The 14,282-nt window shown below is 39.3% G+C and overlaps 2 protein-coding genes across 2 annotated transcripts; one reads left to right on the forward strand and one right to left on the reverse strand.

Annotated features, from left to right (window-relative positions):
• Positions 1 to 747: 747 nt before the first annotated feature.
• On the forward strand, positions 748 to 3,251 carry LOC112192946 ((-)-alpha-pinene synthase). The gene is made up of 7 exons (XM_024332894.2): positions 748 to 896; positions 974 to 1,250; positions 1,388 to 1,766; positions 1,853 to 2,071; positions 2,183 to 2,321; positions 2,551 to 2,799; positions 2,880 to 3,251. The coding sequence occupies exons 1-7, from the start codon at positions 771 to 773 to the stop codon at positions 3,171 to 3,173; spliced, it is 1,683 nt and encodes a 560-aa protein (XP_024188662.1). The 5' UTR covers positions 748 to 770; the 3' UTR covers positions 3,174 to 3,251.
• Positions 3,252 to 4,977: 1,726 nt separating this feature from the next.
• Positions 4,978 to 5,920, reverse strand: LOC112194264 (aluminum-activated malate transporter 4). The gene is made up of 3 exons (XM_024334514.2): positions 5,493 to 5,920; positions 5,249 to 5,401; positions 4,978 to 5,108 (listed from the first exon to the last, which is right to left on the reverse strand). Exons 1-3 carry the CDS (start codon positions 5,746 to 5,748, stop codon positions 4,978 to 4,980), a joined length of 540 nt encoding a protein of 179 aa, XP_024190282.1. The 5' UTR covers positions 5,749 to 5,920.
• Positions 5,921 to 14,282: the final 8,362 nt, after the last annotated feature.

The raw sequence follows: 14,282 nt of genomic DNA on the forward strand, positions 1-14,282 counted from the left end.
ATTACTATTTAAAATTTTAAAATATTTGAAATTATAAACGGGTCGGATTAGCGGATCGGATATCCGTTAACCCGGCGGATACGGATTTAGATCGAGCTATCAATGATCCGCCGGGTTAACGGAGCGGGTTTGGATCGAATTTTTTTTTAAGTAAACGGATTTAGATTTAGGTCGATCCGATCTAAATCCGATCCATTTACAGGTCTAACCTTAGATACCGTATTGATATTTTTCAAAACTAAAATACCAAAGTTATAAAGAGGTAAAGTCAGAGTAACATACGGATCATTTTCCCATCAAATAATTTGCACAGCGATGACCAACTCCAAATAAATATTCTGCACAGTGGGGCCAACTCTAGATCAAATTATTTGCAAATGCAAAAAATCCAATAATTTGCATCATTTTAGATGGAAATGTTATCCTTTTTTACTACGTGTCAGGCAATGGGCCTAAATAATGGCACTTATTTTACTGTTTGTCCTTTTCCCCCTGTTAGATTTGTGATTCACGTTGGTAATGTTAAATGGAAATATATATGTCCATATATTAAAAATGGAAATATGTCCTTTTTATGTCGTTTTGTTACAAAGGTGATATGCATAGCTGTTCTACGGTAAAAATATCTGCCAAACTCATTGTCAGCATCTGTTCCCAGATATGGATGGAGTCCCCTATAAATAGATGGTCCTAAAAGCAATGTTGTTCATACTTACACAGAAGCTCCTAGCATAATCCTATAGCTGCTCCAAAAGTACAGCCAACTAACCATGTCTGTCCAAACTATTCCAGCAGCTGAATCCCAGATCAATGCTAAGCCAGAAGTTGTTCGGCGCACAGCAAATTATGAACCTAGCATTTGGGGAGATCGGTTTGCCAACTATGCTGAAGACATTGTATGTATAAGTTCTATTACTACAACATACATATGTACACACGTTTTGCTGATCATTTAAACTGTTTTAATTTGCAGGTAACTCAAGCTCATATGCAAACACAAGTTGAGGAGCTGAAACAAGTAGTGAGGAAGGAAGTATTCACCGATGCTGCTGATGATTTTTCACATCAACTGAAGCTAATTGATGCAATCCAGCGCCTTGGTGTGGCTTACCATTTTGAAACTGAAATAGAACAAGCCCTGGAACGTATACATGCTACCTACCAAGATATTAACGATGATGATGGTGATCTGTTCAATGTTGCTCTTCGTTTTCGACTACTCAGAAGACATGGATATAATGTTTCCTGCGGTAGGTTAAGTAGCCTTTTTTTTTTTTTTTTTTGGGCAAAGGGTCGGTTAAGTAGTCTAGGAATTGTATATTTCAATTCTTATACGTACATATATATGTCCATTAATTTTAAACCATATATGTACTTAATTATGCAGATGTATTCAACAAGTTCAAAGATGCTAATGGTGCCTTCAAGGAAAGCTTAGTTACTGATGTTTCTGGTATGCTAAGCTTCTATGAGACAGCCCATCTAATGGTGCATGGAGAAAAATTACTAGAAGAGGCTCTCGTTTTTACCACCACTCATCTCCAGACTGCAATAACTTCAACCGGTGCAAGCTCTCTGCTGAAAGCACAAATAACTGAAGCCCTAGAGAGACCTCTATTAAAAACTGTAGAGAGGTTAGGTGCTCGGCGTTACATGTCAATATACCAAGATGAAGCTTCACACAATGAAGATTTACTGAAACTTGCCATGTTAGATTTCAATGTTGTTCAGTGTTTACACAAAAAGGAACTCAGTGACATTATAAGGTAATTTTAGGCCACCGATCATGTAGTTAGTTATATATGGATACAAGATCAATTATAACCCTCTAATATTGTTCTATATATACTAGATGGTATAAGGGACTAGACTTTGCAAGGAGGTTGCCTTTTGTTCGAGATAGGCTCGTGGAGATGTTCTTTTGGATAACGGGAGTATATTTTGAACCCCAATACGTGTTCGGGAGAAAAATTCTGACGAAGCTGCTTGAGTTAGTAACAGTAATGGATGATATATATGATGCATTCGGTACATTCGAAGAACTCGTGATCTTAACTGAAGCAATTGAGAGGTCTGAAACAAACCGTTACCTTTTCAATACTCCTGATTCAATTTTGGCATAATGTATATCTTTAACATTATATGCTAACATGAATATGGATAAATTTTAATCAACTTTCAGATGGGATGCTAGTTGCATGGATCAACTGCCAGACTATATGCAACCATTTTATCTAACACTTCTGGATGTTGTCAATGAAGTTGGGGAGGAACTGATAAAGCAAGGAAGATCATACCAACTTTACTATGCAAAAGAAATTGTATGTCAAAGCATGAAAATTAAGCTTTAGAACTGCTCTCAATATTTATTTATAGTATGGAATATTCCCAGTGCACTATCTAATGATACATAAACTAGGCCAGCTCCATGCCGTGATAGATTAATTCTATGCAATGATAGATTAGTCTACAACTACATGGAGTACATGAAGTTTTTCATTTGTTTAACATATATATGATCGATGCAGCGATATATATTTGTCCATGCAGACGAAGAATCAAGCCCGGCTCTACTTTGCTGAGGCCAGATGGTTCCACGAAGGATGCACCCCAAGAATGGGTGAATATATGCGTGTTGCGGCATCTTCTTTCGGTAACACCATGTTTTCAGTGGTATCTTTAGTAGACATGGGAGACATTATAACAAAAGTAACATTTGAGTGGTTGACCAATGATCCTAAAATTCTTCGAGCTACGAATATCATGTCTAGGCTTATGGATGACATTGCTGGGCACAAGGTATTCCTACGTTAAATGTGAGCTGCAATTGAATGCTATAGTATATATTTTTGGAATCAACATTTGATTTGGTTATGCAGTTTGAGAAAGAGAGAGGGCATGTTGCTTCTAGCATCGATTGCTACATGAATGAATATGGGGTCTCAGAGCAAGAGACAATTGATGTCTTTAACAAACGAATTGTGGATTCGTGGAAGGATATAAATAAAGAGTTTATGAGACCCACTGCTGCGCCAATGCCTGTGCTTAATCGTGTTCTTAACGCAGCTCGAGTGGTTGATCTCCTTTACAAAAGGGGAGATGCCTTCACGCATGTTGGAAAACAGATGGAAGACAATATTGCTTCACTGTTTATTGATCCAGTGCCACTCTGAACTTGGATATCAGTCATGATTCAATCTCCTAGCCTTTATTTTATTTTATTGAATATATCTTTAAAAATAAGACGATGGACCTCGATCGATCAATTGGTGCTTCAGTGTTCCACGTACTGGGGTGCTATCCTTTTTATTATTGTTGGGTTTGCTAATCTAATTGATTGAATGTCTAGCTCGTAACTTATGTTGTGTATGTTTCAAGCTCAGCTTTAATAAAAAAAATTACAATTTTAAATAAAAATAAAGAATATTTAGTGGAAATGCCAATTGTAACAAATTGTAACATATATGTGATAATTTTCGTGTCTAATGAGCTTGAAACAAATTACATATATGTGATAATTTTCGTAACATATGTTGTTTATCTAGAGGAAATGCCAATTGGATTAGTCTACTCAACTTAAAACACAATAATTGCTTGGAATTATTATATAAAATCGAATCATGAATTTATACATATAATTTTTTTTTTTTTTTTAATCACACCCCAGAAAGGTGTAAATATATATTGCATCACAAGTTAGAATAGGCCGTTACTTACCCTTCCGCATTTAGACAAGAAGATAGTGGTAGTACCCACAGTGGTACATACATATAGACCCACTCATTAGACAAATAAATTTGTAGACCAGCGAGAATCCTCGTTTGGTACTACTCCAGAGGCATTAGGGGTACATAGAGTGCATAAAATGCATAACTTCCTAAAACAAGGAAAATATTGTAAATAGATCAAACTAAAAACATAGGGATGGGCCTAGGGCAAAAACACCCTGGTCCAAATTAGAAAGCCTAGAGGGCAACCCAAGAGGAGAGGCCCAGCAAAGGAATGGTTGACCCAAGTCCTGACATCATCTCCTTCACCCATGTGCTGCATGTGCATGTCGGTGCAGCTCCTCTGGATGACCTCCGCCCCGAAACAAGAGTCTCGTCGCCAAGCCCCACCAAGAGAGAAACCAACAGAGCCACAAGCCATCGCTGAAGCAGCGCTCTGACACGAGCCTCCCACAAGCCCACTCCACCGATTCAGCAGCGCGCACGACAGCCTATAGGCTCCACAACCACGCCGCCGTTGGATTGGGAAAACCTCGATGAGCACGACGTCCCCGTACAGAAAACCAAACAGGCACGCTCAGAGATGCCACCAGAAAACCGTTTGCCCACCAACCTGCCAATACCACGAGCCAAAACCTCTCTCCTAACCACCCAAGCAATAGCACTTCAAAGCACCCGTCTGGCAACAACTCGATTGCAGCCAGGCGAACCAAAACCGACTCCAAGCCGCCATCGGACGAGCAGAAATTCGCCAAACCCTAGACCAAGAAAATCCGGGTTTTTTGGAGAAATTTATCTATTATTTTATATTAAAATCATGGGTTTATACATATAATGTGAATGTGAAGTTTAGAAAAAAGGTTAATAAAGGGGGGTGAAATTTGCACCCCCAAATTTACAAACTGCACCCCATTTCATTTTTTTAATAATATTTCATTTCCCATCTTTTTAGACTTCCTAAGATACCCTCATCTTCTTCCTACGACTTTCCTTGCAAAAGCACTCCAGAACCCATCTTTTAGCCAAAACTTTGCTCAGAAGAGAGAGTGTTGGTGTTGGTATTCAAATAGGTCGAAAACGGAGAACTGCTATCCTCAGTGTGGAGAATTTGCAAGAATTTTTCTTGTTTTCTTTTTGGGTCTTCTCAGCAAAGAAAAGAGCTCGTTTTAGGGAAAATGGACTGGTTTTTAAAAATGACTGCACATCCTTAATAGCGTGCACAGAAGGGAAGGGGAAGTGTTTGCATTACTTACAGAGCAGTATGCGGGCTCTGAATTGCAGCTCCATTTTGATGTAGGAACACAAGACAAATAATGACACCAAGAACAATGTTCATTTGCATCAAATCCCCGAAGAAGCATAACCAGGCCAACGGTAAATCTGTTAAATAGCAAAATTCCATGTTCCAATAGCTTTTTGGAAGGTTCAAGACTAACAAACTGCAGTTTATATTTTCCTCATGTATTCCCCCCCCCCCCCCCCCCCCCCCCCCCCCTCTCCAAAACCATGAAGAGAGAGACCCATTTGCAGAGCATTGGAAGAAATCCAATATTGACTACAATCACACCTCCTGCCAGTTCCGGCCATTGCAGCCAACTCTGCTATACCTAGAGCCAGCCCTCCAGCCGAAATTGTCCCCAAAGCACGATTAAACCCTTTGTTCAACGTCGCACCTTTACCATCAAAACGACAACAAAACCATCACTACTGAATCACATCACACAGAAACCAGAAATGAGATTGAGATCAGTATAGTAACAATACCTATGCTGAATTCGAAAACGACGACAACGGTGAGAATCGCCAAGATGGAATATTGGCTAGCATCTTTGAGGGGCTCCTTGAAAAATATGAGCAGTGACACAATCGCCAGCGACAAGCCCATCTTGGCGGCGAAGTAAGCTTTCCGAGGATCGGAGCGGCCCATTTGATACAGTTTAACCGAAACCTCCTGAACGCTGTTGTAAAACTCGACCAACCCATCGGACATTTTCCCAAACCAGCCGCACTTGACTCTCATCGCCGCATTCAGAGCTGTTGAGCCCGAAATCCGAGTACCCTTTTCGTGAGAGCAGCCTCTCCTTGCTCCTCTCCAAGAAGCTGTGCCGGAACGACCCAATTTTGGCCGCCATATCTCGTTTCTTTTTTGAATGAAATGACACACACTTGGTACCAGGATTTCATAGCAAACGAAGAAGATGAGGGTATCTTAGGAAGTCTAAAAAGATGGGAAATGAAATATTATTAAAAAAATGAAATGGGGTGCAGTTTGTAAATTTGGGGGTGCAAATTTCACCCCCCTTAATAAATTGATTAGGACACATCCCTAATTTTAAATTTCATAATGAAAATAAGCACCACAAACTATGATCGATGAACAATTAATCCTGAGAAAATTTGGGGGTTTAATCCGAACTGGGTATTGCAGCCCCATGCTTTTGTTTCAATCGCTCCAATAAATTATCATCCTTTTTAGCAAATTCACTACCCCCCTCCAGTGCTAGAACAACAATTGGTCACATCCTTTCGTGATCGACGATGGGTCAAATAGCTAGGCCGTCAAACATGCCAAAAACATACATCACAATTCTTATAACTATGATAATAAATTGCACCCAAGATTTCTCAGCTTTTGGACTCAACCAGGTAAAGATCCTTACTATGCATTGAGAATGTTTAAGAACGAATAGTCCCTCTCTATCCATTCTTGAAGTGTGCGCAACACTTTTCCTTCTTTGGTAATCTCTTTTAATGCAACACTGCCCAAGAATTAAAATATGGGAGAGGATCCTCTCCTGAACTCATTCCCCTCCTGAGCTGCCTGAGCTTTTCATTAGTTTTCAACAAGTGGATATAATAAATCTAATAGTTTACAAACTATTCTAGTTTGTCTTTTTCATCTGTTCATTCATGCCTGCCTAAGTGCCTCTAAAGAAATTCCTATGCAAAACAACCCATCACAAATTCGATAGAAATGGAATTGCAAAATTCAAATTGCATCAAAAATGTACCCCAAATTGCTGAATTTACAGATCAAACTTCATGTTTAAGTGAGAAATTGAAATTCAAATCCGTCGGCCTTGATCGATCATGATCTAGATACGGATCAAAATCTAGATCTGAGTCCTCCCTCTCTCTCGCTCTGTCTCTCTCTCTCTCTCTCTAAACACTGTCGTCAGTCTTTCTTTGTTTTTATATTTTAGAAATCCAAGGATATTTTTGTCAATAAAAAAAGATAGAAGTTGTCGCGTGCACTTTAGATGTCCGTATGGGCTATCTCATCTCACCGCAAAGGAAAAGAAGCCTCGTGTTTTGCTCATGGGAATAATAAGAATAAATTTGTAGTTATTGGTAATTTGCTAATTTTTTTATTCCTAAATTTATTGTATAATTTTATTTATCCCATGTGAGATGTTAATGGGTCCCACTAAAAGACTCACACTGATTTTTTTATCAGTGGGGAAAGACCAAAGATGACCCCACCAAATAGAACATACATTGCATCTGTGAGTGTAGGGTAGGCATTGGGCTTCCCACACAGATTCCAGTATCTATTAGGATCTATATCCACTTATTTCAATCAGTGTGCATATCTTTTTTTGCTAGTAGTGTCAAGAACACCTGGACTTATCCATTGATCAAATTCTTCTCTGCCAACACCCCCCCCCCCTCCAACACTGTTGCCTTATGAATTTTAATCCCTAAATATCCTGACTGAGGTTTATATCAAATTCTAAATATGAAAAATTTTAACCAAGATAAAATTCTTCAAATTTTATAATAAGAACCTCACAGGATATGAAGCTTCAAATAGAAATTAAGAATCTTGATTTAAGTCCAGACAATCATATCCACTTGAAGTTAAATTTTGAATAGATGCAAGTCATTCTTTGGTTTGAGAAAATTGATACTGGAATATGATGACACAAACCAAATCCAAAGATCAATTAACTCTCACCCACTGATTTTTCAGTGTTGTCCTTGCTCACATGATGGAGATGGATCAAGTATCAAACATGGATCGTTATTATTCATAGATGTCATGAATGAGTAATCTTCCATGGAATGAGACAAGCAGTTTGCAACTTTGCATACTTCTCTATTTTCAGTCCATGAAATCCCTGATCCATGAAATCAGAAAGAAACTAATTATGTAGCGTTTTGATTTCAAGCAAACCAAAAAAGAACCCAAATGATTATTATGGCCATATGGGCATGAGAGGCAAAAGAATCTGGAAATTGAAATTGATTAAGTCCTCCAAAACTAAACTACCATGATTCTTCTATCATGAGCATAAGGTGAGAGAAGGCCCAATGCATAAGTGCTTTAGAGGTCGAAAACTCGAAATTCATATGACTGTATGGTGTTGTAGATGAGTCGGAAACCCATACGAATATGATCTGGTCTAGAGAGATTGACGCAGAGTGTTTTTTCTTTCATTTTCTTCAAGCATAGTTTTTTTTTAAGATTATAGTAGAAGAAGTAAAATAAAAAGAAATGTTAATGGAGGTAGATGGCTGTTAGAGCGAATCCATCCGTTGAGGTTGGTTGGTCAAGACTTTCACTGCTTTTTGCCTTTCATTTCCACCTTTTTTCTTGACCAGTCAGATACTGTTCACAAAAAGTCACTCTGGGTCACTTTCTTGACCTGCCAACTGACATTTGGTGACTTTTTGTGAACAGTATATGACTGGTCAAGAAAAATGGTGGAAATGAAAGGCAAAAAGCAGTGAATAGTCTTGACTAGCCAATTTCAATGGGTAGACATGCTCTTAGGTGCCAGCACATGTGTCAAAATATATATACATGAAGCTAATTCACAGGCACCTACTTTTTACTTTTATTTTTCTCGACATGCCTATGGCTTTTGGATAGATGCGGCTTCCATTGCGGAACACAGGCTCTCCTCAATGATTTCCTTTTGAATTCTGCTTTCCCCTTTGACTGAATATATTATATTATCTCGTTGATTCAACTAAAGCATTTTGAGTTTTCTAACAACTATCGGACGATCTCCCTGTTCTCATCTTCTAGAAATTTAACGAGCTATGGTCAATAAAAGAATTGTATATATAACTTTTATTTAGATGATGCATGCATCTTATATAAACTAAGAGGTTTTGTAAAAGTAAAATTGAGATGGAATTGGTCTACTCATTTCATTTCATAGTCCCTTTATATAGGGATAGAATTACAACGGAAATATCGATTACATTAATGATACTAAATGCTGATTGAGCTGTGATTGTAATTTCTTGATTCTCTCCTCATCAGTTGGTTTGACGAAGGCAAATAATGTGCTTTTCCTTTAACACTCCCCCTTGTGCCAAGTCAAAGATGAAATGGTGCATGAATAGTTGCCTCACTAAAAACCGTGCCAAGTAACAATAAAAACCCTGTGGGACAAAAAATACACCTTAGTCGAAGGAAAAGAGCACAACGCGCCTTCTACATTTGAGGATGACATGTGTGTATTAGACTCCCCCTGATGTCTACACCTCCCCCTGATACTTGCATTAATCAAGGGAGCTTGGAAAGACTTCGCATTCCTATGTTTTTCACATGTTTCTCAAATGTGGCCTTGGGTAATGATTTGGTGAACAAATCTGCCACATTCTCCTCAGACCTTACTTGATTCACTTGAATCTTGAGGAGAGCCTGTTGCTGCTGATTGTAGAACAATTTTGGCGATATGTGTTTTGTGTTATCACCCATAATATAACCTAGTTTCATCTGTTCGATGCAAGCTGCATTGTCTTCGTAAATGCAAGTAGGCTCTTCAGTGGTAGAACTCAAACCACTAGTCCCTCGAATGTGTGAAATGATAGTTCTTGACCATTGACACTCACGAACCGCCTCATGTACAACAATAATCTCTGAGTGGTTCGAGGAGGTAGCCACAAGGGTTTACTTGGTTAATCTCCCAGATATCGCCTTGTTCCCAATGGTAAATACATAACCAGTTTGGGAACGACCTTTATGTGGGTTAGAGAGGTACCCAGCATCAGCAAAACCAACCAAAACGTCATTTGGCGTTTCGGTGTAGTGAGTGGCGCTTTCGCCATCAACATTTCCTTTAGGGATTGCAGTTCCATCTGTGGTCCTTCTTGTTTCTCTGTAAGGAAAGAACAGTTTCAAGTCAATGGTTCCTTTTAGGTATCGGAAAATGTTTTTGATACCATTCCAGCGATGCTGCGTTGGCGCTGAGCTAAATCTAGCTAACAAGTTCATTGAGAATGCAATGTCTGGTCGAGTACATTGGGCTAAGTATAATAATGCGCCTATTGCACTTAGATAGGGAATTTCAGCTCCTAACACGTCTTCGTCATCTTCCTTTGGAAGAAATTGATCTTTCCTTGCATCCAAACTTCGACTGATCATGGGAGTGCTAGCAGGATGCGCTTTGTCCATGTTAAATCGCCTGAGCATCTTTGGGACATACGCAGACTAGTGGATTAGTATTCCACAAACTCGGTGTTCTAGTTCAAGGCCTAGACAGAATCGAGTTTTCCGAAGATCCTTCATCTCAAATTCAGATTTCAAGTAGCTCGCGGTTTCTCTTATTCCTCAAGAGTATCTATTATGTTCATATCATCGACATATATAGCTACAATTGCAAATCCGGAACTTGTTTTCCTTGTAAATACGCAGGGGTATAATTCATCGTTCTTATATCACTTCCCAATCAAGTAGTCACTTAGACGGGTATACCACATCCACCCAAATTGTTTCAATCCGTAAAGTGAGCGTTTCAACTTAATTGCAAACGCACTCCGTGGTTTAGAGTCACTTGACTTGTGTAATGTAAGGCCATCAGGCACTTTCATATATATATATATATATATATATATATATATATATATATCTGAATCAAGATCCCCAGAGAGAAATGCAGTAACCACATCTATGAGCTGCATTTCCAGTCCTTCAGAAACTACCAAGATAACTAAGTAGCGGAACATTATAACGTTCATTATGGGAGAGTATGTCTCCTCGTAGTCAATTCCAGGGCATTGTGAGAAACCTTGCGCCACAAGGTGAGCCTTGTACCTCAGAACTTCATTCTTCTCATTACGCTTTCTGACAAACACCAATTTATGTCCTACAGGCTTTACACTTGGTGGGGTTAGCACTACCGAACCAAATACCTGTCTCTTTGCCAGAGAATCTAGTTCTGCCTAGATTGCTTCTTTCCATTTAGGCCAATCTGCTCTTTGATGACATTCTACAATAGAGAGTGGTTCGATATCATCGTGCTCTATGATTTATTGAGCAACAGTGTATGCAAATACATCATCAATGTGTATGGAAGATCTTTCTATCAACTCATACACACTTTCATAATCCATTGAGATTTCTTTGTTCTCTGAAATCATTTCAAACATCGGAGCATCCTCCAGTATTGATTCATGGACATAACTATATTCAGAGACAATCTCATGAGAGGGATTCTCTACATGGATGATTAATGGATCGGTTTGTGCTTTACTCGGCCTCTTCTTCCTTGGGTGAGCCAATGGCCTCCCCCTCTTCCTTTGGGGAGCCACGACCTCAACCACACCTCCACTAAGTGTCATTGCAGCACCTCTATCTGCAGCGCCGTGCCCCTTGTTGGGGACTTCTAACCTTGCAGGCACATTTGCAGCTGATATATGTGATGTCGTCACTTTTGTGATATCAGTAAACGCTTCAGGCATCGAATCTGCTACGTTCTGAAGATCGATTATTCTTTTCACTTCACTTTCACATTGTGAAGTGCGGGGATCAAAATGAGACAGAGTGGGGACAAACCACGACAATTCCTGTCTTTCCCTTGAAAAATCCTTTTTCCTATCTCCCCCTAACGACGGGAAGACTCTCTTATCAAAGTGACAATCCTCAAATCTAGCGGTAAAGAGATCGCCTGTCAAGGGTTCCAAATAGCGGATAATCGTTAGAGATTTGTATCCAACATAAATACTTAATCGTCTCTGAGGACCCATTTTGGTGCGCTGCAGGGGCGCAATAGGCTCATATACTGCGCAACCAAATATGCTTAAGTGTGAAATGTCAGGCTCTTATCTAGTTACCAACTGGTATGAAGAAAATGGTTGGCTAGCTGTGGGTCTGAAATGAATAAGTAAAGCTGTGTGCAATATTGCATAATCCCAGGCAGATATAGGCAGGTTGGTACACATAACCATTGCCCTAGCCACCATCTGTAGCCTTTTGATGGTGGCTTCTGCAAGACCTTTTTGTGTATGCACATGGGGTACAGGATGCTCTACATCGATCCCAATAGACATGCAATAATCATCAAATGCTTTTGATGTAAACTCTCCAGCGTTATCAAGCCTTATAGCACTACGCCAAATACCTTAACACACAACACTTTTTGCACAACGAAAAAAAAAAAAAAAGTGTTGTGTGATGAAGAAAATTGCATCACACAACATATTTACTAAACTTACGTTGTATAAGGTGGTTACAATTATGAAGTTTTTATCTAGAAATTCATTTCACAATGGTTACAAGAATAATCTGTTGTGTGAATTATAAAAAAAATAGCGGTAGATTTCCCTCCTAGATCGACCCCAAATTTGGCTCCAAATTGGTACTTCATTGTACAACAGAATAGTTATATCTGTTCTATGAGTGTAGTTTGCAAATTGTCACACAACAGTTTTTGTTTTTGTGTTGTATGATCAAGGAAAATATATTAAAGGTTTCAATGCGTCTCCATACGACACTCATTCCTTCGCTGTGGAGACCCGAGAGGGGGGTCCCACAGCGCCACGACTCCGAGCCAATGAGGAATCGACATGTCACGAATGACATCTCGATAGCTCATCAACCCGAAACCGCAAGGCCTTTTGAGTCTAGGTTGTTGGTTTACAAAACACTTTCTTGGACAAAAGTCACAAAACATTCTACCAACCGAACAACATATTTTCGCAAGCGGAATTTTAAAGTGAGCTAAAAGATTTGGGCTTACAATCGGAGTCCAATTTGGAAAATAACAAATCACGAAGTGAAAACAAGTATGAGAGACGCGCCCCAGGGTTACGAGTCTCTCGAAATTTTGTGAATGAGCGAATAGAAAACAAATAAATTAGTGAGGAAATAAATAACCAAGTTACTTCAAAATCCGATAAGGGACCAAAACCTTCCTTTTGATAAAACTAAAGAGAAATGCGCCAAGCCGGGCCATGTGCCTCCCCTGTACGCTTCCCGACCACATGCTCGAAACCTGCACACTATAGTAGGGGTGAGCTTTCGTCCTCGCATGCCCAATAGGGGCCGACCCAACCATGCTAGGTTTGAAAACAATATACTTGAAAAATATTTACTACATAATATTGTGCACGTTTCTCGAAAAATACTTTTAATAAGAGGCAACCACAAACATTTGTTTCTTTTATAAAGCACATGCAGTATGCTTCACACAATTTGGAGCTCCGAGATACTTACCTGCCGGCTAAACTCAAACACAACGGTGACCGACTCGGTTCATCATCCTTCTAGAACCGGCCAACTACTCTGTAGTCCGTGTGACTACAAGTAGCGAAAGTGTCCATTTCCTGGCTCTGAGTCTTCTATGACTGGTTCACTGTCTGTACTTACCTTTCCTCGACAAACATAGGAGCACAGCCCCCTCCGGCGGTTCACGGTTATCGACACCGTGGGATCCCTAGGAATCTACGCGTCTAGGTCCCATTCACTTTCAGGTCACAAGTATAAACATACAAGGGTACAGTATCTCAACATGCAAGTCTAGCCTCAGTTTTTGTAATTAGCAATTATCAGTTCTGGAAACACATGTATCACGAGGCATCGACTAATGAACAACCAAAAACGTTCTTGCAGGCAACATACTATCTTAGTATAGCATTCTACATATACTGAAAAGCCTCTAACAAGGAAGGGACAGCTCACCCTACCTGGAATTGGAGTGCTCGTACACAATTAGCTGCGTTTCGAACTTTCGATACTTCTTCCAACTTCACGTGCACACGCTCGAGTCCTTTATAATAAAAGTAAACCAATAAGTAACTTGACGTCATTAACTTAATCAATCGAGCACCTAAGGCATTCACTTAATTTCCTTGAAGTCCATTGAATTAACCTTTAACATAAAAATATACTATCCATTCCCAAATAATCCAAATGATATTGCATTGGAACCATTTGGGATATGGTGGTCATGCTTAGCACTTTGGTCTTTATTTCTTTGCCCTTTTTACTTTAAGAAAACAAATGACAAATTCCATTACCGAACAATTCACTTAACGTAGTGAGCTCATTCGATAGATGGTGATCACACTTCTTTCCATGTTAAAATTCCGGTCAACCGGTTTGACCTCATTTTACTTAATCACTAAATACTAACAAATAAATAGTAATTACCATTCCCGAATTATTACATTCTTACGATAACTTCGGGATATGGCAACACTAGAAACTCCGATTTTAACCTTATTTCATGAACGTGAATCCAATATCCTAATTTAGCTCAATCAAATAAAATCCACCATTTTCATTACCCACCTCCACTTAACATTGATAGTTACTCA

Source organism: Rosa chinensis, chromosome 3, assembly GCF_002994745.2.
Source record: "Rosa chinensis cultivar Old Blush chromosome 3, RchiOBHm-V2, whole genome shotgun sequence".
Taxonomy (NCBI): Eukaryota; Viridiplantae; Streptophyta; class Magnoliopsida; order Rosales; family Rosaceae; genus Rosa; species Rosa chinensis.

Bases quoted from the DNA above. Each gene is read 5' to 3' on its own strand.
- LOC112192946 (XM_024332894.2), top strand. From the start codon at position 771: ATGTCTGTCCAAACTATTCCAGCAGCTGAATCCCAGATCAATGCTAAG. The intron at 1,251-1,387 runs GTAGGTTAAGTA...TTAATTATGCAG, and splicing joins TGGATATAATGTTTCCTGCG to ATGTATTCAACAAGTTCAAA. The intron at 2,072-2,182 runs GTCTGAAACAAA...ATCAACTTTCAG, and splicing joins TTAACTGAAGCAATTGAGAG to ATGGGATGCTAGTTGCATGG.
- LOC112194264 (XM_024334514.2), bottom strand. From the start codon at position 5,748: ATGAGAGTCAAGTGCGGCTGGTTTGGGAAAATGTCCGATGGGTTGGTC. The intron at 5,402-5,492 runs GTATTGTTACTA...TTGATGGTAAAG, and splicing joins CGTTTTCGAATTCAGCATAG to GTGCGACGTTGAACAAAGGG. The intron at 5,109-5,248 runs GTCTCTCTCTTC...GCTATTTAACAG, and splicing joins TTCCAATGCTCTGCAAATGG to ATTTACCGTTGGCCTGGTTA.